Source organism: Echinops telfairi, unplaced genomic scaffold, assembly GCF_000313985.2.
Source record: "Echinops telfairi isolate 266 unplaced genomic scaffold, ASM31398v2 ScPeMD7_7466;HRSCAF=8504, whole genome shotgun sequence".
Taxonomy (NCBI): Eukaryota; Metazoa; Chordata; class Mammalia; order Afrosoricida; family Tenrecidae; genus Echinops; species Echinops telfairi.
Window position 1 is genome coordinate 6400951 of NW_022111366.1, and position 21301 is coordinate 6422251.

At 51.8% G+C, this 21301-nt stretch overlaps 1 protein-coding gene across 1 annotated transcript in view; it reads right to left on the reverse strand.

The window, feature by feature from the left end:
• Positions 1-10975, reverse strand: part of ATP1A1 (ATPase Na+/K+ transporting subunit alpha 1) — a 20275-nt gene extending 9300 nt beyond the window's left edge. Inside the window, exons 1-11 of the mRNA XM_004714862.4 lie at positions 10857-10975; positions 10019-10078; positions 6745-6948; positions 6076-6189; positions 5512-5646; positions 5308-5425; positions 4513-4781; positions 3906-4104; positions 3026-3135; positions 763-897; positions 135-327 (exon numbers count right to left, since the gene is read on the reverse strand). Of these exons, the coding sequence (XP_004714919.1) occupies positions 135-327; positions 763-897; positions 3026-3135; positions 3906-4104; positions 4513-4781; positions 5308-5425; positions 5512-5646; positions 6076-6189; positions 6745-6948; positions 10019-10078; positions 10857-10886 (1567 nt within the window). The 5' untranslated portion in view covers positions 10887-10975. The remainder of the gene's footprint in view (positions 1-134; positions 328-762; positions 898-3025; positions 3136-3905; positions 4105-4512; positions 4782-5307; positions 5426-5511; positions 5647-6075; positions 6190-6744; positions 6949-10018; positions 10079-10856) is intronic.
• Between the last annotated feature and the right edge of the window lie 10326 nt (positions 10976-21301).

Here is a 21301-nt window from a genome sequence, read left to right on the forward strand (position 1 = left end):
CCACTGTGCCACCGTACCTCCCTCCAGAAAGGCGGGTAGGAGGGCAAGCGGGACCTGGAGGTCAAGGTGGTGAGTTGGGGCGGGAGGACTCCAAATGAAGCGTGTTGGGCACCGCCAGCCCTGCGCCTATGTACCTAGCACTCGCTCTCCGAGGCCGCCCAGCTCCAGGTAGGCGTTCTGAAAGGCGTCCTTCAGCTCCTCGTCCAGCGGCTGCTCTTTGCCATGGAGCAGGATGGAGCTGCAGCGGTCCAGGATCCGTTCCGGGGCTCCCTTCATCACCAGCAGGTGCCGGGGCTCAGAGGTGTTGGGGTTCTTATGAATGGACAACTGTAAGAGACCGGGCAGGTGTAAATATTGACCCAGGGAACACATAGCAGCCCTGACCATCTCAGGTTTGTTACTGGCAAAACAAGCTTCCTTCTTCCTGAGCTTTGAAGTGTCTGATACTTTGTAACATACTTTGAATGCAACAGAAACCACCACTGAACTAAAACCCTAACAATAATAACAACAAAAACAATGTGTAATGATGATGATGACCTGTCTCATCCATTTGTGACAGGTGCTCACATACTAAAGTCCCCAGAGGAAAATCAGAGAACAAAGGGTTCGGGGCCGTATGTTTTGCCCCTACCAGCACCCTACCCACAAAGGAGCCTTCAGAGGTGTGCAGCAGTATGCCACGTGGACTTGATAAAAGCCTTCGAGCTTGTCACATGCAGCGGGGCTGCCCAGGTCTGTGTTCCTCCCCAGCCCTCAGACCTGGTACTTGTTGGTGGAGTTGAAGGGGATCTCCACGATCTTGGCGTACTGCTCGCGCATCTGCTTCACGGAGCCACAGCACAGCTCGATGCACTTTAAGAGGGCGGACTCCGAGGCGTCTCCGGCAACTGCCCGCTGTGAACAGACATCACCTGTCAACTACCCTGAGAAAGCCTCACTGAGCTGACCAGGAGGAAAAACACGGCCCGCCAGGGCCCCAGGAAAGTGGGGGAAGGGGGAAGAGGGGCTGACAGGAGTGACTTTATAGGCTAGAGCCACTGCTCTCTGCAGCACGGAGGCTCCAAGGCCAGTCTGGCACCAGCTGTCAGCCTTGTGCCTGGCACAACACGGCCAGGTGAAGCACTCCCCCTTACTCCAGGAAGAATCCTCCCACCCTTCCAACCGATTCCAGCCTGGGCAGTCTCCAGACAGCACCATTCCCAACCAACCTCACATTTCAGGATATGAATCTGAACATCCTGACTGAGCAAGCCATTTGTAGTAGCTTTTGCTCCCTGACAAGTAAAAATGCCCGAAGTTCCCAGGACCAGAGCGGCACTGCCTGTGTCCAGGGCAAAGGAATGGACTTTCTATTCCCAACCCAATTCCGTGGTATGACAGTTATCTGGGCCTGAAGGTCGGGAATGGGAAGCTAATACCGCCTTCCAGGAATAGTCAGGCAGCATTTCAGGTAAAGCCCCAACTCCAAGTAGTACATTCGTACACCAATATTCTGAAAATGTTCCCTGTCGCAAACGGTGTCTAAGGCCGAGAGAAGAAACTCCAAGGTTTCTGAAAAGTTGGCTTGGGGTTCCGGGCATTGTATCTGCAATAATGCCACTGGTGTGGCCCAACCCCTGAGAGACTGAGACCCTCCCCGGGGCTCCAAACTCGGGGGTTGGGGGATGAGGGGGTGAAGGTGGAGAGGAAAGCCTCTGGGTCCTGATTTGAAGAGCCTCGGAAATTTCCACGGAGGTAAAGTGAAACACAGAGGCCTCTCCAACTTTCTCTCCAAGGTAAACAGCACCACCCTCAAGTCAACAGCAATCCAATGACAAGAGAACCTCTTCAAGCGGAAAAGGTTCCTATCCTCAGGGTCAAGGGCTATCTCAGAACATCCAGGCCGCAGCTCCCTGGGCCACTCCGTCTCCATCCAGAGGCAGTGGCAGACAGCTTCATCACTTAGGAGGAAGGAGGGAAGTTGGGGGCCCAGGGGCTGGGCTCTTCTCTTCCTCCTTCTGAAGGACCTTGGGCACCTCGTGACCCCTCTCTGCTACGCCTTCACATGGGTAACACAGGAAAACCTCAGCTGTTTCCAAATTCACGGGAATTCCACGAGGCTCAGCTTATTTCTGCCTCGAGTTTATTTTTGCATCATTAGTAAGCAAGCTAAAGACAAAAGAGAAGCAGGCTGAGCTATTTTAAGAAAATAAAGTGGCTTAAACGATCTACCGGAATCTACCGTACCCCAATAGGCAAATGCAATGGTCGAAGGCACTCACGAAGCTCCTACTGTCAGCTGAGAAAGTGAACTACGGGTCGTACAACCAGGTGCTCCCTCCCCTCCATGTCAGCTTGTGGCAAGACCTGTCTGTCAGAGTAGGGGTTTTCAAGGGCTGGTTTCTCAGGAGATGACTGGCCTTTCCACCAAGATGCCTCTGGGGGACTCAAACCTTCAACCTTTCGGCAGGTGAGTGAAGAACTATCTGTACCACCCAAAGACACCGGACTCTTACAAACCCCACACACTGCCATCGAGTCGGTGCCTGCCGACTCAGGACAACCCGTGGGACAGGGTAGAACTGCCCCTGTGAATTCCCAAGACGGTAGTTCTTTATGGGAGGAGCCTCATTTTTCTCCCACGGTTGCTGGTTGGCTTCAAACTGCTGACCCCATGATTAGCAGCCCAACACATAACCACTATGCCACCAGGGCTCTCACAGATGTTATCAATTCGATTTTCACCAATAAAGCAGGCCTTCCATTCCCTCCTCCTGCTCTGGCCAGTTTTCACTCTTATCTTCTCTCTCTAACCTCTGCAGCCCTGGAGATGTTGTCAGTGCTCTGGGATGCACTTTTGAAGTGCACAATTGAATACAATTGAAGCGAAACACAGTAACAGTGTGCTCCACAGGACCATCACAATGTTCTACAGTAACTGCGAGGTTACAAAAATAAAGTGCTTAAAAAAAAAAAAGACTTCTCAGGTGAGAGTCCGCTCTTGGGTCAAAGTAACAGTGAACACGTTCCACGGCTAGCTTACCTTCAGGATAGGCACATTTTCCTGGTTTGCCTGAAACACCGCCCTGTTACAAAGACCTGCGATTCTGGACAGAGCCATCCAGGTAGCCGAAGTCTTGTCGAACGAGACACCTGGGGGTGGTGAGAAAAAGACAGGAAAGCAATGCAGGAAATGTCAACTACCCAGATTCCGCTTGGAAGTCTATGTCCTCAGTCCTATAAAAGTCTCATAAAAATCGGAAAGGACCCGCTGTCACCGGGGTCATGTTAATACTCCAAACCAAAAACGCCCCCTGAAGCCTTCTTAAAACCAAACTGGTGGAAGGTGACCCAGGAAAGAAGGCCGGCTTGGTGCATCTGCTCTCTGAAGGACGGCCTCCATGGGAGCCGGAGGAGCACAGCGGTGCTGCAGGGGAGGCAGCGAGGGGTTTATGGGGGTGGGGGCCCACGGGACAGCTGAAGGCAGGTGGGCACGGCTGCATGGCAACCAGAGAAGGCAGCCAGGGCCCCCAACTGTACGTGTGGAAACCGGAACTGGCCCGGGCTTTGCTCTGTGTACGTTCTCTGTCACAACAGAGGTGAACTCTGCACACCATGAAGTGATGGACTTCGTTTAAAACCGTACTAAAAAGGAACCAGATTTCCAGAATTCCACCCCAATTATTTTTACAGGGCTGATTAATCTCCATGGACATCTATCTATACAATGAACAAACTGAAAACAAGTATCTCTGACCCTTTCCCTAACGATAAAAATACAGACACCCACCCCACCCTTCTCCCCCAATTACCATAAGCTGAACCGATCTTATCCTTTCTTTAGAGAAAAGATGGTGGGGTGACAAAGGTAGGGGTACCGCGAGCAGGTAAGGCTGAGGTGTGAGGTCTACCGCAGGCCTTACCACTCTGGTTCTCTGTGGTATCAGCTTCATGGATTTGATTGTCAAACCACATGTGGGCCACAGTCATCCGATTCTGGGTCAGCGTTCCAGTTTTGTCGGAACAGATGGTGGACGTGGATCCCAAAGTCTCCACGGCCTCCAGGTTCTTCACTAGGCAGTTTTTCCTTGCCATGCGCTTGGCGGTGAGGGTCAGGCACACCTGAAAAACAAGGTGCCTTTCACCTCAGCCAGACTGGAATCCGACACAACACACAACTCCCCTCCCTTCACCCCGCGCTACCACACCCCGCGAGAAGAAATCTAAATTCTCTCCAACCTTTCCCCACAGTCTGCGGAAACAACGGTCCAAACGTACTGTGGGCTTTAGCCCTCCCTCACAAGAGCTGGGAATGACGACCTCCTGTCTCCCAGCATGGCTCTGAGGCTCCTCCCCTTTCTCCAGGACTACTGCCTCCCCAGAGCAGCACGCTGGCCGTGGGTCCCTCCCTGCCCGGTGTCAGCCAAACCCTGGCGTCCATCAGAAGACGACAGGAGGGGTGGAGGAGGCAGACAGTGACAGGGGTGGATCTGAGTGAGGGCCTGTCCCATGGCCTTCCCCAGGCCTTACCGTGACAGTGGCCAGCAAGCCTTCTGGCACATTGGCTACAATGATCCCGATGAGGAAGATGACGGCCTCCAGCCAGGTGTACTCCAGGATCAGGGACAGGATGAAGAAGGACACGCCGAGGAAGACGGCCACGCCCGTGATGATGTGGATGAAATGCTCGATTTCCGCAGCGATGGGCGTCTGACCCCCTTCCAGTCCAGAAGCCAGCGTGGCAATCCGCCCCATGACGGTGCGGTCCCCAGTGTACACAACAATGCCACGTGCAGTGCCTGGAACATGCGGGAGGGAGGGGCCACCGTGAACCCGAGAAGCCACAGAGCACGCTCCGTTCCACAGCCCCGGTTTTAAAGAGGCAAAGCATACACAGTTAGGGGCCAGTTCCCTGGCTGTTTATGATGTCTGCCTTAAACGGAGACTTTGGCAAAGGGTTCGCCGACCCATCGTCAGAAGGCAGCAGTTTCCATGCTGGAGCTAGTTGGCACTGCCAACGGGAAGTGGAGGGATGAGGAAGAGCAGCCACTCGCTTCCCTGGGTTTCCCCTGCCAACAGTGAGCCACCAGCCCTGCCTGCTCTGTGCTGCCCTGGAGCACTGACAATCCGGAGCCAATGAAACAAGAGGACTGTGTGTGTGTCTCTGTGGTTTAGACACACACGGCTCTGATGCGCGGGTTCATCTCCCCACCCGCAGCAAGGGCGGGATCGGTTCCAGAGGAACCGTGTCCTTTTGCTGTTTCTCCCACTAGTGCCCAAGCCGGAGGCCAGAGGCCACTGCGGCGACTGTCTTAAGGGGTCTACCTTCCACGCAGTTGGTGGAGAAGAAGGCGATGTTCCTCGTCTCCAGGGGGTTTTCGTTTGTGAAATCCGGAGACCTGGTCTGGGGTTCTGATTCTCCGGTGAGGGAAGAGTTGTCCACCTGCAGATGGGAGCGGCCAGCGGGTGAGCGCCTGCTCCTGCCCCGCTCAGGCCCACCAGCAGAGCGACTGCTCACAAGCGGCTCACCTTGCAGCCGTTTGCCGAGATGATTCTCAGATCGGCAGGGATCCGGTCTCCTCCCTTCACCTCCACCAGATCCCCGACGACCACGTCTTCGGCGTTGATGCTCATTTTCTCACCATTCCGGATCACAAGGGCTTGCTTTGGGAGGGAAAGTGTTTTTTCCATTGTTAAACAAGATGCGACCAGATCCCAGCGGGCAGAAGAGGGTGGTGTCAGGGTATGAAAGAATCTAGCACCTAAATTACCTGGACACTCGGCAGAGCCACCACCGGCCACCCTCGGGGCTACCTAAGTCACAAAAAGCCTGTGCCACGGGCACGCCAGTGCTGACAGGCAGACCTCGCACTGTGTGGCCCCCCTTCCCGAGCTTTTGCTCAAAGGGAAGGCTCTCAACATAGGGCTGCGTTGGAGCGGTGTGTGTGTGTGTGTGTGTGTGTGTGTGTGTGTGTGTGTGTGTGTGTAAAAAGACAGAAGTCCTCTCTCTGATGGGTCAATACTTGGAAAAAATCTCCACCAACTCAAGTCCACCCCCAGCCCCACCCCAAGCAAGGGCAGAGTGCTTGATACCTGAGGAACCATGTTCTTAAAGGACTCCATGATCTTTGAGCTTTTAGCTTCTTGATAGTAGGAGAAGCAGCCAGTTATGATGACCACAGCGGAAAGCACCACACCGAGATAGAGCTACAAGGGAACAAGGCGGTCAGGGAGGGCTGGCTCTCCACAAAGAGCAGGGCGCACACGGCTAACGTCTGAGGGAACCCAGCGCAGAACTGTTCCAGAGGTGGAGCGGCACAAATACAGAGCTCGTTCGGCTGTCACGGTGCTCAGTCAAGAGCCGGTGCATGGAGGCGGGTCAGAGACCGGGCCAGGCACGAAGGCACGTGGCCACTGCTCCTGCAAATGCGCCCGTCTTCCTTGCGTTAGGCATGAAAATAAGGATATTTTCCAGAAAGCCCGTGTCTTGGGAAGGCCTACCACTCATGTCTGGACAGGCATGCTGCGCTGACCTGAAAGGCTGGGGGCTCTGCAGCATCAGGGACAGAGCCAGGGGCCGGGCTCTGCTCCTCACCACCGCCCCAGCGGCCGGGAGAGAGGGGCAAGAGACGAGGCGTGGGTCTGGAAGCGCCAGTGGCAGGCACTCCCATCAGAGTAGTGGCCACCAAAAACAATCGGCAGAACAGACTGGAGCTGCCTTGAGGGTCCCCAACAGCCCAAATTAGGAACGACAAAACTCACATTATCGTTTTGAGGGTCCTCTTCTGTGCCAGCTTGGATGCCATAGGCCAAGAAGCAAAGAATAGCTCCAATCCACAGCAACATTGAGAAGCCCCCGAAGAGCTGCCGGCAGAATTTGACCCACTCAGGGGTGGTGGGAGGCGGGGTAAGGGCGTTGGGACCGTCCCGGGCCAGGATCTCTGCTGCCCGTGCGGGGGTCAGGCCCTGAGAAGCAGAGGAGCATTCGTGAGACACTGCACACACCAGCCATTGCCTGCCCACGATCATCCCTCCCAGGGTGCTGGAGAGGTGCAACAAGGTGGCTGCGGGGGGAGCCGTCCCCTCCCAAGCTCAAGAACCGACGCTCGTGCCTCCCTGAGCAGTTCTGAGGAGGGTTCCCCAAGCCGGCGAGAGGCCAAATGTGCTGAGGAGCCAGCCCATGGAGAACGAATGAAAACGAAACAACACACACATTTGGATCTCTTCTTTACATCTGGCTCAAGTGATCTGTGGCCAGAAGGATGTATCGTTTAACTCCCTAACTCATTTTCTCAAAATAAGGGTTTGGAGGTGGGGGGACACCCACGAAGAGCAGAGCAAAACGTTTTAGGGAACCCAACCTATTGGATTAACAGCACGTGGTGAATCAGAGAGCTTTAATGGGTCAGATGACCCTCAGATCACTGGTGTGGGAGGGAGGACCATGGTCTTGCTGGGCCCCAGCACCCCTGAAAATTCAAAACAGTGTTCACTGACATCCTCCTGGCCTAGGGCCTCAGTATTTGCTGATGAGCCTTCTAGCGTTAAAGGTCTATCTACATGGAATCAATTGACAGCAGCAGCTATCAGCTAGGAGAGCCCCAGGGGCAAGGAGCATCCGTGTAAGTGGGGGTGAGTCTCTGCCCAAGCCAAAGGAAGTAAACATGATCACTCAACTGCCCAGGTGAGGACAGTTACATTGGTGCATGTTTCGCAGTGCATGAAAAAAAAAAAAAAAGAGCCAGGGAGACAGTTGGATATATGGCTCCCATTAAAAGAGGAAAAATATCATTATGTCCTTTCATAATCAAAATACCAACTCAGGGAAAACTGACTTATTGGAGGAAGGCAGGTGGGAGTTGTCCCCGAAAGATTTGCTTCCAGGAACTCTGCCCCTATGTACATTTTTAATGCTGGCGAGGACTGTGGGCTAGGAGGAAAGAGGGGGTGGGGGTGGAGGAACAAGGACTTAGGGGGCCATTGGCTGCCCCAAGTTCACGCCAGGCTACCCCAGCTGGAAGCTGATCTTCGTGGATTCTGGGCTTTAACATTTTCAGTTCTCAGACAGCACTTGCTGGGCAGACTCTCAGCATGTGAGTAAGTGACCTGGGGTCACAGAGGAGCAACTTCAGAGGATTCTAGTCAAAGCCCAGGGATGGGATGCAGTGAAGTGCGTGGAGGCTGCTGGATGGGCAGGCAGGCAGGCAGGCAGAGTGACCCCTGCCCCAGAGTAATCAGGGTCTCCTCTTGGACTGCAGATCTCGAGGCAGCTTGACCCCTCAGAAACTCTGGATGCTTTGTCTGACTGCTAATGCGTAGTTCAGCGCTCGCGTGTTAGCAAGGATGTACAAGGAATGGATCCCATCTCTATTTTTGTACTGTTTAAGCGAATTTAATATGGAAATCCCTAAGGTAAATGTATATAACACGACCTTATTACAAGGTCTCAGCATTTTGTGCAAAACAAGTTACAAAAAAGAAAATAAAAGAATCACCAATGTCTGACCTACTCTAATGATAAAGCTGGAGAAAAGGCAAAAACTGAAAGTGTCAATGAGCGAGGGAGGGAGGGGAAGTCGTGAGCTGGAAGGTGGATACGTGATCCCTCGGGTGAAGGACAAGCAGTGTGCAATGAGGAGGGGCTTGGCTGACAATGAGCGCAGCAGGGGAAGATACTGGGAGGTTTGCAAAGGTTCAAAGGCAACAGAGGCAAATACTGTTAGCCAGACAGACCTCCAGCAGTGGGGATCTGTGAGTGGAGGCTGGGAAAGACACACAGGCTGAACAGGTATGGCAGGGAGTACACCCAAAGATATATATACATTCGACAGGGTATACTTATATAGATGTATTTACCTTTGCTGCAAATATGCCTATGAAATGTGGAGCATATGGGGAAGTTATGAAACCTTCTAAGACAACCAAGCACATTGAGGGCCCGAGTCCCTGGGCATGGGGGTCAGGATCATAGTCTTGGGTCAATCGGGGTGACATATTCACAAAGGCACTGTGATGGAGCTAAAGACTGAGATCTGAACGCTTGTGAGCAGTCATTTAGGGTGGCACTGGCCTGTCTCTAACGGGAGGAGAAATGAGGGATGAAAACAGAAAGGCATATGGAAACATCTCCACCACCCTGAGACCAAAAGAACTGGGTGGTGCCCAGCTACCGATGCCTCTGCAAGGGATCACATCAGGGCCCGGACAGAGCGGGAGGAAAGTGAGGACCCTAACTCAAAATCCTAAGAGACAAGGCTTAAAGACTGGTAGCCCCCAAGACTACCGCCCATGAATCCCCCTTCCAGTCTGGAGCTGACCTCGCCTTGTTAGGATGATAAACCCCCACACACCCAAAGGCAAAGTTCAGAGGGCCAGGAGAGGAGGGGGAATGGAGATCAGAAACCAGGGGAGAAGTGGAGGTGCACTGAGGGCACTGTAGTGAGTATGTGAACGGACTGTTGTGTTGCAAGTACAATGAACGACCGGCTCTATGAATCGTCACTGCAACCATTCATTCACAATAAAGAACACAGGAATGTTCTTACAGATTCAAAGAACTGAAACAGTCCATTCAATCTAGCAGGTGTAGGAAAATAAAGGGATGTGTCTACCAAAGGTCATGGGCCCATTAGACCCTACTCCTGCACTGCAATTTTAAGTTCTTGAAGGCGGGGAAAGAGAAAGTTAGGGGTCCTCGCTGGGTCTGTGCCCGTCAGAGCAGGTACTCAGCTGGCTGCTGTCATGATCCTCTCGCAGAGGGCCCTCCTGGTGAACCCCGGTAGTGTAGTGGGTTACAAGCTGGGCTGCTAACCACAAGGGTAGCGTTCAAAACCACCAGCCACTCCATAGGAGAAAGATCAGGCTCCCTAGTCCCGTAAAGAGGTACAGTCTTGGGAACCCACAGGGGTAGTTTCTACCCTGTCCTATAGGGTTGTCCTGAGTCGGCATCGACTCAACCAACAGTGGGCTTTTTTGAGTCCTCCTGTGATCGGGGCAGAGTGGGGCTCCGTAGAGAGGATCTGATGTCAACACATACTCGGCTCAAGTCTGTTCCATATTTGCGATGAAGTTCATCAAGGCTAAGTTTATGGTCATCCTAAGTGAAAACAAAAAACAAAGAAGAGAAATTAAACAGTGCAGCCTAACACGCAATGCCATGGTTAATGCTATGAATATTGTGTCTCCAGTCTTTATAACATCAGTAACAGTTTTCTTCATGCACAAGTGGGCAGGCTTTTTCACTTGGACGGCTGGCCTCTGTGACAGGCGTCCATGGTTACCTGTCCCGTCACTCCAGTGAAGCACAGACACATTTGAAATCCAGGAAAGCCTCGTTTCCGCTCTAAGGACACCAGGTAGACTTGCAACAGGTTAAACCTGTGAAGTTCCTGTTTTCAGCATGACACAGCCAGTGGGCAAACCAGAGGCCCGTGAAATCCATCAGCGTTCCTTCTGTGGGTTTTTGGTGATGGCCACAGCCATTGAATAACGTTCCCACCCTCCCCCCACCCCCAGCAGCTCCTCAAGGAGGCCTGGTGGCGGTGTGGGTTAGGTGTTAGGTCGTTAGCCTGCAGTCAAGTACTTCAAACCCAGCAGCCAAACAGAGAGAGCAGAAGAGGCTATACAAGCCTACAACCTTGAAAATCCTGCAGAGGGCGAATGAGTCGGAATCTACTCAGTCAGAGCTTTTTAGCAGCTTCTGAGCTGAATTCCTTTCAACAGCCACCTCTGCCTCTCTTACCTGCCTGCCAAGGCCTCTTTGTTTTTAAAATAAAGCCAAGTCCCTGGCTGAAGACTATAGAGGGAACCATCTCATCCTCAAAGATGTGGCCCAAACAAAGGAGGAAAAGCAAAGCTCCCCGCTGAGCACGCACCATCGACACTTCTTTCTTCAGCTCATCCATGTCCTTCTCCTTCTTGGCCTTCTTCTTGTCACCATGCTCTGAAACCGCCGCAGGTTCATATTTGTCACGTCCGACCTGCAGGAGGAATGTGGGGAGGGGCAGACTGTGAGCGACACACCGCATCTCAAAACGGAAGGTTTGGGAGCAACGGACGTATGAGTGGTGTTTCGGGCAGCCAACCTTCAGGACGGTCCCTGGGGCCACGCATGGGGACGTATGTGCGCGCGCTTCACGCTCACCAATGCACTTGACTATTAATACCACTGTCCCCACGCAAGGGCGTTCGGCCCAGTGGGAAAGTCACACGGCCTGGGGCTGGGTCCTGCCAGGGCCGAGGCCACCGGGCCAGTGAAGACCCTTACTGTCATGATCCCTCCCCACCCCAGCCCACTCCCCGGCGAGAGGGAGCCGTCTCCCTCGGGGACCCAGGGAAGGGGCTGGGGTTTTGGTTTCATCGGCAGCTCTGCGGAGGCAGTTCACACCTAAACATCTCTAGTCCTCGCTTGGACCCTTTCATCTTTTTTCAAGAATAGAAAAACAAGTAACCGAGTCTTTAAAATGCCTTCAACAAAACCAGAGAGTCCCCATCCCAAGCTACAGCCGGAAGATAAAAGCCCCCCAGTGAAATGTTCTGACCTCCGCAGGACGTAGGGAAAGCATGTGCAGATTCACACAATTCACAGGAGCCACCCACGCCTCTTGGAAACTGGCACCATTTTTTCAAGAAAACGATCCCATAGTTTAAATTTAGATTGTTCCACTCCCTCCACCCGTTGAAAATGCGTGCCTCCGTCGGCACGTGGTGGCCCAGAGCTCAGACAGGGGAGCGGAGATAGAGAGACCCTCACCAGACACCCCTCCAATGAGGGGGCTCCCCCCACCACAGGGACACTCTAAGAACGGCATGTGAATTCGGGCGACATGCGGTGCGAGTCCCCTGGATGCCACTTCTAACTTCCCAGAGCACATTGCCCGCCAACAAAGTGAACACGAGGCCTTCTTGGGTTCGGATCATTAAAGTCACGGCGTGCCCCCCGGATGGACGCGAGTCAGTTGATGCGGTTGCTGAGAAACACAGATGCAACTTGCAGTTGAAAATACCCTCAAGAGTCCTGGTAGGAACGCCATTCCAACCTCAGTCGTGGCCACCCACTGTCGTGGTCCCGTCTGGGGTGGCCGTTACTTGAGAAGCTCGGTCTTATCTGAGAATGAAGCAGGTCTAAAGATAGTGAACGTTCCTGACATTCTCTGCCCGGCGCGCAGGCACCCGGGTGAGTGGCTCTTTGCACAGTCCTCAGTGCCAGGCTGGAAATGGAAAAGTCGTGCACCCTGAAAGCCACAGACAGACCGGCCTCCCACCAGGGAGCAGCCACAGTCCAGAGTGGTCTCTCCCTCAGCTACTGAAGAGGGAAGCACCACACTCAAAAGTCCTCTTGGAAACGTCGGTGAAGGGTTGCGGACGGGCCCATGTGGCTGGTGTGCATTGATTTTTAAAGTGGGAGTTCATGAATTCCCTTTAAGCAAGTGGGGCAGGATTAAAATATATTTAATTTAAAGATGGACAACCCGGTGTGAACGCCTCCCTGCTTCACCATCTGCATGCGCCAATGATTCTCCGACTTCCAATGCTTCCCACTTCAGTAGAGGGGAGGAAATGATTGAAGCCATGAAGGCTTGGACACCTTCCGAAGTCTCATCCCCACTCACAAACCAGGCTCGCCTGCAGCTTCCCAGTGATCCACAGCAGTTATTGGGGATTCAGATTTCCTCAACGCTCCCCTTTCCTCATCCAGTCCTGCGACATACATAAGGCACGGTTTCAAGCGAGGCTACTTGTGAAAGACACAGGGGAAGAATTAACACGCGGAATCTCTTCAAAGATGCTGATTTTTTCACTAGGCAATGCTTGCTTGGTAGAAGAAACAGGCGATTTATGAGCCTCTGGTCCTTCCACCCACCAGAAAGCAACAGTTCTAGTTTATCTTGCCAGGGACCAGTGACCGAAGTCTTAATCACCCCCAATGACTACAATCCACAGCAGAAAAGGTCCGTGTGTGTGTGTGTGTGTGTGTGTGTGTGTGTGTGTGTGTACACTGGGAGTGAGGCAGGGGCAGGGTTAGAAGGTATGACAGGTGAGCAAGGGTAAAAACAAGGTTCAAGAACAGGTGAGGACGGTTTCATCAACAATTTCTTGTAAAAGCATTTGGGGGAAACGCTAATGTCACTGACTCCCAGTACCTTCCAACACTGGGGTGCTGACTCTTGGTTTTTCAACCGGAAGACTCTGATCCCCCACTCATCTACAAAGGACTGGGCGTTGTTGAGTCGTATAGTGCTCTACTGAGAAAAGGCACCGTGGAAGTCCAAAACACACCCTACCTTACTAGTGGTTATTGAATTACTTGCATTCACGACAATAGAGGGGGGGAAAAAACCCCAAACTCTGAATATTTGGAATGCACTGGCCATGTGCACATCTAGCAGTCACAAGGAAGGTGGAGTCGCTGGTGGGTAAAGAGGACAGCTCCTAGTATTTCACTAGCCAGGGGGGAGCAGGCCAGTACATCCTCGAGCCCCCAGGGTGCTGGGCAGTGAAGGAAAGCCGGGGGCTGGGTCCCACAGAGGACTGAGATCAGGGCAGTGGCGGCCAGTGTACTGAAGGTGGGCTGCTTTCAGGGTTGGGAAGGGGGACTTCCGGTCTGGCTCCAGCGAACGGCTATGGTCAGGAGCCCCACCAGGGGTACTTGGCAAGAAGGTTGACTACCACCAATGCCAGCTGACCAGGCCCCTACGCTTCTTTGATAGGTAGGGTCTTGGGTGACTAGCAGGTGTAGTTTAAGGTCAAGAGCAGAGGCTCTAGGCCGATTCTCATGGGGACCTAAAGGTGGAGGAGGAAGGGACACCTAGCAAGGGCCAAGAGATGCCTGGGTGATAAGGCAATGGGTGGGTGGGGGAAACAAGTGACATGTGCACATACTTTAATGGTACCTAGGCCACCCTGCCCTTGGACACGGAGCCCCCTGCCCCAGGGAACGTCAACAAGGGGGTTTTGGAATTGTCGAGGGGATGAGCTGGGGGGATCATCTTGAAGACACGGGTGAGGGGTAACAGGAGAGGGAGGAGTTCCCGGGATGGTTGTTGGGTGGGGGAAATCAGTCTTGGGCTACCCTCCCCTGTGGCAGCAAGGTGACGTCGGGGCGAGGAAAGGAAGGTGGCCTCAGCTGAGTCTGGCAGGAAATTCAGTCTAGGTCCCAAGGGTTAGGTGAAATGGTCATCCTCCAGTTATATGGAGCCAAGCCCCACACGGCGGCCTGGCCACTGGCACCTGTGGGATCTACCCGTATGCCCTCCAAGGGCCACTTGTGAGAATGAAGTGGCGTTGGTTAGAAGAAACAGGGAAGTCCCAGCAGGGTGGCTCAGCTTAAGATATGTCATGACGTCATCCTGCACTTCCCAAGGATCCCAATCTCTCACAGCTTCACTGGGTGTCCACTGCCACGTCATCTGAGTAGAAGGAAAAGGGGGCCTAAGAGAGAGGACAACTCCTCCCAGGCGACTGTCAGGTTGAAAATGTGCCACAGGCTTGAAGCATCTGAAAACACAAACCAAATCCTTCTGTGAGACCTGCGAGGGCTAAGACAACCTTCCCCTCTTCAGAACTGACACGTAGCATGGAGTTTGGTTTTTAGTTCTCTTCTTTTAAATCATTTTATTGGGGGCTCATGCAACTCTTATCACAATCCATCCATTCATCCATTGTGTCAAGCACATTTGTACATTCACTGCCATCTTCATTCTCAAAATATTTTCTTTCTACTTGAGCCCTTTAGTTCTCTTCTTTAGAAACTAGGTTTTACAAGGAGGATGGGGGTGGGGTAAGGGTGGGAACAGGTACAACAGGTGTAGGGATTTCCCTCAAAAAAAGCAGTCATAACAAATCCATCGGCACGTGCGTTTAAGGGAGAACTTTTCATCTTCGAGCATGTTGCCTGAAGTCTGAACAAACCGGCCCTGCCACCAGTAACTCACTTCAGCCTTCCTCCTGCCCAGTTGGACGGCTCCGCAGGCTCTCTCCGTGGTGCATGATGGATTTTTGTCTGGCCACGGTTCACAGCCCATCAGGACACTGATCCGAGACCAGCAGGGAGCCCACAGGTCTTCAGCTTCCGGAGCTTCCTGCTCAAGGAGCCTGAAGAGTACCCGAAGGCCCCCAAGACCTCTGCCAAGTCCCCAACTCTCTTCTGACAGGGGCCGTTGACAGTGTTTTTAGGTCAGCCCCACATCACCTCACTTTGCTCATCCAAAACATGGGAATCGCAACTGGTATGTATGTATATGTATATATAGATATCTATCCATAAACCTCTGCTGGTCTACCCTGGTGGCTTGTGCATCCATTCTTACGGGGGCATAGAGGTGGAAGGGGGCAGTGGGCGGTGTTTTGCTCTGTTATACACAGGTGACTATGAGATAGATACAACAGCACCTCAGGGAAGATTCGAAAGAAGCATCCAAAGCCTGTCAACAAACAAACAGAAAGCTTCTACTAGCAACCAGGGCCCAAAGAGACAAAGCAGTACATGGCCTCAGAGCAGCCCATTGCAGAGCTGTCCAGGGAGGTGGGGCTCCATCTGGCAAATCCAGCCTTTGCAGGGAGGCTGCGGCTGTTCTCTTGACTCTTGTCCTGGGCACTGCCCGGTCTGTGCTAGAGCTCCTGTTATTTAAGTACCCCCTCCTCCAACCACATACACACGTTTGTGGGGAGACGGAGGGAGTGGCTTCTCAATTTCCCTGGGTTACATATTAGAAAATAATTATCCAACCCAATTATGTACATAAAGGGCTCTGTAGAAATGTGACTAAGATTATTATAACTTGGCTTCAATGAGCAAAAATTACTGCCCTCCCTTACTGAAAACTTTTTAAAACTTAAGTGAAAACTCACTGGGGATACTTTTAAAATTTCAGCTCTTTAAGTAAATCAAAGAATATGTATACCAAGGGATGATGGTGCCCAATTCTTCTTATTTAAAATCACTTTATTGGAGCTCGTACATCTCATCACAATCCATCCATCCATCCATTGTGTCAAGCACATTTGTACATTTGTTGCCATCATCATTCTCAAAACATTTTCTACTCGAGCCCTTGGTATCAGCTCTTCACTTTTTCTTCCCTCCCTCCCTTCACAAGTCCTACATTATTTATAAATTATTAATGTGTTGTCATGTCTTACACTGACAACTGTCTCCCTTCACCCCCTTTTCTGTTGCCCATCCTACTGGGTGGGGGGCATATAGGTTGATCCTTGTGGTTGGCTCCATCCCCCCCCCCCCCACATATGGTGTCCAATTCACCACACCTCTACTTGCTCTGAAATGACCCCAGTGGGCAAGGGCTTTCCTACTCTGGTATGGGGCTAAGACGTGGCCGGGTTATGGGGAATAGGCATACTACTACAGCTGCTTGCCACCACCCAAGGGTGACACTATGCCTTCACAGTGCCTCTCTGGCCCAGACCTGTAACCTACTGGAAAACAGCCCACCAAGATCAAGCAGTAGGTCCTTTTGCCAGCCTGGACCAGTTGCAGCCCATCAGTCAGCAGGGGACAAAGAACCTAGCCATTGCTCTAGCCAGCAGGTTTCCCTCCTCCTCAAAGAGCAAGGCCCAAGCACCCCACCCCACCAGCTATAATTAGCACATGCCCTGCTCATTCTAAGACATTTAAACAAATGGATGTACTTTAGATTTACTACCTCTGAATGATGGATTTTGTTTCCCCAGTTTAAACAAAGCAAAAAACCCAAATGATAACTCTGTCTTGGGGTATTCCCCCTCTCCACTTAGACACCTGGGTTATGAAGAGCAAAGAGCCTGCCTGTCGCTGTGAACACCACTCGCCACTTGCTGCAGCCCCAGCGCTTGTTTCCAGTGTGCCTCCCCACTCGGCTGGTGCTACCTAAAAGAACATGCCACTGAGGAACAATGGGGCAGTACCTAGCACAGGCCTCCTTCTTGAAAACCCTGCCACTCCTCAGCCGGTGCCCCCCCTCCTCAGCCGGTGCCCCCCCCCCGATGAAGAGGGTACAGCTGCACAGGCCTCAAAGAAATGCCATGGGATTTGAACGCAGGAAACCATGGTGCTCCTGAAGAAGCCTCCCAAGGAAGGAAAAGAAAGGTGAAACATAAGAAATCTCCCAAAGACCGATCGGGGTCCTGTTCTTCCCGGATGACAAACACCAAAGCTGGTGATTCTCAAGACTTCCATTGCGTACACCAGGGCCATCCAAGGACCCGTGTTCCAAAGCCATAGCTCGGCCAGCCCATCAGGACTGGGGGTCACCAGTACAAACTATCCCACCTAGAGGACCCAGGGAATGATGTCTACTACTGGCCAACCACCTCTTGGTACTCTTGGACTCCAAAGAAAGGCAGAGGGTCTTTTTTCTTAGCTACAGGATTTGCGATCCCCAAATAACCGTGAAGAACTTCTAGAGGATTCACGACAACAGATTTTAGCTCAACTAATGAGGTGAGTCATATGCAAAGAACAGTCTCTCTCTGACTCCAGCCAAAGAACACACATCCTTCTCGTCCATTCCACTCATTGCAACGTGAGAAAGTTCAACCCCAGCTTGGTTTTGGCTCCGTTTCCAAAAATCTATCAACTGAGGAAAGCTCGCTAGCTCCCATTATCATGCAGTGGCCATGTACTTCCCGCATAATCTAGAACTGGGCAGCGCTGGCAGGGCTGGGGAAACGTTCTGCCCAGTGTTTTGCTGTCCAAACGCAGCCACTCTGATTACCGTGAGCCCATCTGATCTGACACTCGTGTTTCTTCTTCTGGCCTGCTGGCTGGCAGAGGGCCCTGGGGAGCCAGGAGGACCAGATCACCAATGTCCAGACGGCCTCCTCCCATCACAAAAAGGCTGACCATCCCGTTATCCCATTTAGAAAGCGTATGACACGGTCGTTATGAAAGCCTTTCCTTGAGAAGCGGAAGTAGGTGAGGCTCTGTGATGCAATTCCAGAGGTCTGCCTGCTGAGCAAAGAAAGCAGACCAGTGATGCCCCTCTGGCTGTCCTCTGAATAAGTCATAGTATTTCCCAGGATTTTCAAGCCTTAATGCCCCCCCCTGCTCCTGGACAAAAACAATTTTTTCCTTTTGAAGGAACTCAAGACTAACCAAGGAATCGCAAGCCCCCAGTTTGTAAGGATCTGATCTTCTCTTATTTCCAATTGCTTTCCTAAGCCCTAGCAGCAAGGGCTACCACTGACACTGCACTGCACTGCGCTCACTCTAGCGGCACAGGTTACTGCGTTTGATCCTCTGCAGGAATGTTCTGTCCAGGAGGTGGGTCAGAACTACTGAAGCTGCAGGGGAGCCTTTTCCTTTCTTGTGCCGATTTCTCATACAAAAGACATGCATGAAAAAAAAAACCATTTTAGAGGCCGTTTCTGGCTCAGGCTTGAATTCGGATGTATTTAACAGAACATTAGCTTAATCAGAGCAGAGAGTCACTTGCTGGTTAATTTGGTTGCTCCAATAGCCAGAAAGGAGGATCCTCAACCAATGAATTTACACAAGTTCTGGAGTAGAGTGTGGTTAGGTACCAGGCCTATGGTGCTTCATAATGTTACATTTGACTCTTTTTTTTTTTTTCTTGAGGAATGAGTCCAGGAGTCAGATTAAACATTTTATTTTACTGGATTTTTATAAGTCCTACTACTTCTCAACCCTGCCCCAGGTTTAGCTCTCTCCATCTTAGAGTTGTGACGCTGGCCCTCCCCAAAGCCTACCCTCCCACCAAAAGGTGAGTCACGGTAGTGTTACAAATTTACTGGCAGAGAACACTATAAATTAACAAACAGTAAGTTACCCAAAGGAGATACACCCTTATAAAAGGGTACAAAAAGAACCTGAGAGAACTTACACTTTTAACACAGGGAACAATTAACAGCCCCAGGGTGTGATGAAACCTCAAACCCTAAGCCCCGCCCCTTTGTGCTAGCCAATAGCGTCTTTAGCAACATTCCACTAGTTATCAGGGGCCGTTCCCAGGGCCACTGCAGGCCCCGAGGGCTGCCTTACAGCAGAGCTTTCCGTCTAAGTACTCAGGAGCTTTATGGCGGTCAGAGACTCTGTCACTTTCAAGTGGAGCTCCCAAAGGGCACTGATAACCGACCACACCAACAGGATTTCTGCTGACCTGGGCCACCACTCCACAACCTTCACCCTTCCTTCCCCCACCCCTCTTTAAACCACGACCTACAAGATAGGGACTTATTTTCTAGGTAACCGAGTTAATATTCAAACGGGATCAAGACCTGGTGACGCTTGCTTCCCTCCTTCCCCCTCATCTTACGGCACACTTGAGAAAAAGAAACGCTTCCTGCATTTCAGACTAGATATGGTGTGGGTGAGCACCTTCCCCGAGCTAGTTGTAGGTCGGAGGCCCCGTTGCAGGTTTTATGCCAAGTCATCGGCAAAATCACCCCATGAGAAAAAGGGGGGAGGTGGAGACAAAACTCATCTATTTTCACCCAGGAATGATTCAGCAAGAGCTGGCCTTTCATTTTCTCACCGAAAGCTTAGGGACTTGATTTTTAAAGGAGATACAAAATCATCTTACAATATCAAAACCGGGGCCACAAACGGAGATGGAAAGAAAAGGGTAGGGTGGGGGGTGGAAAATTAACAATGACCTTAAAAATTAGCTGCTGGGACAGGTTTCCTGGTTAACCAATTATCAGCAGGGCTTTAGTCACCACTCCGCCCACATTTTAATCCCCATGTGGAAAAATCCGAACATTTCAGCATGAAATATCCTTCTGAATGTTTTTGACTATCACAGCAAATCACGGGGGTGGGGTGAGGGGGGGGCAAAAGGGCCTTTAGACAGAAAAATCAGGAGATGCACACACACACACACCTTTGCCTGCAATGTATAAGGGTATCCCAAATATGTCTGTAAAACCCACTAGACAAACAGCATTATCAGGTTAACCCACTATTAAATTCAATTTTGTGTTGGCCAGTCATTAGACATCTTGCAGGAGTCTGAGGGTTGGTAATACACCTGGGTTGAACTCTCACTAACTACTTAGTCTGGTTGGTGGCTATCTATACCACTACTGTGCATATGTGTGGCTATGAAAGAGGGAGGGAGGGAGGGAGGGAGAGAGATAACTTAGGTTTCGAAATACCACCCTGGCCTAGTAATTCAACATAGAAAAACATCCCAGCGATTCACCTGAATAGTATTAGAATCTGCGTATCCGACACCGACACCGTTAAGGAGTCAACTGTACGTGCTGGCTAGAGAGAACACCCGCTGTCAGGCAACCAGGGCCTCCAGGTCTGTCACTAACCACTTTGACCTTGAACAAGTCTCTTCACCTTCCCAGGCCTCAAGCACCTATCTATGCTCTATTACTCACACACACACACACCGCCCCCCCCCCCCAAAGTCATTTTGACCCCGCAGGGAAAACAAAACAAAACAAAACTTTGGGGGGGGTGGTGAAAAGAAAATGGGTTTTACAGAGCCTGTTTACAGAACAAACTAGGGTTGGATGGGCAGCACTGGGCACTTCTCCGTTTCCATCACGGGAGTCAGGGCCCCCCCAAACTCAGTTCTTGGCCCTAAAGCTCCTTCATCTCTGTCCTTTCAACATGGTGTGCTGCAAAAAGCATTACCCATTGTGCATTCCCACTTCTCCCTACCAGGGCCAAACATTTTCCACTGCCTCCTTCAAAAATCCAATTAGAGTCCTCCAAGAATGTACGCTCCGGCACCCATCACTCAATCCACGCCAGAAGGACCCCTGAAGGACAGGCCTTGAGGCACAGGCAGTGTGCTAAGCCTGTGAGATGACAGAGGGGATTCCGGGGCAGCTGGATTGCCAAGATCTGATCGGTTTTGATCCCACAAACGGATACTTGTGGGGGCTATTCTGTTTGAAAATGTTCGTGGTTCAGTATTGGTGACCCCCTAAGTCAGTGGAAGGGGGGGTCCTTTGCAGTGGCTACTGCTGACCAGGACTCCTATGGAAGGCATTTCCACAGCCCTGGGGCCCCTCTCCTCCCCTGGAGACCCATTTCCTTTGAGGATCGCTCTTTGGGGAGGCGGCCATGGCAACTGGCAGGCGCAGCCCTAACCACCAAGTACAAAGGAAGTGCCCGGAGGTGCCCGTGGCCTCCAGTCTTCTTTTTGGTTTATTGTACTCAGAGGCCCGGGTGGGTCAGCTTGTTATCCAAGACTCATCCTTATTAAAAAAACAACAACCCACACACCGCTTCCCATTGTCAAGCGCTTCAGATGACAGCTCGGTTGTTCCGGGCACATCCTGTGTTTATGGAAAGTGGCTCATTACAGCTCTCAAAAGTATACCTTAAAGGCCATCTTAGGGC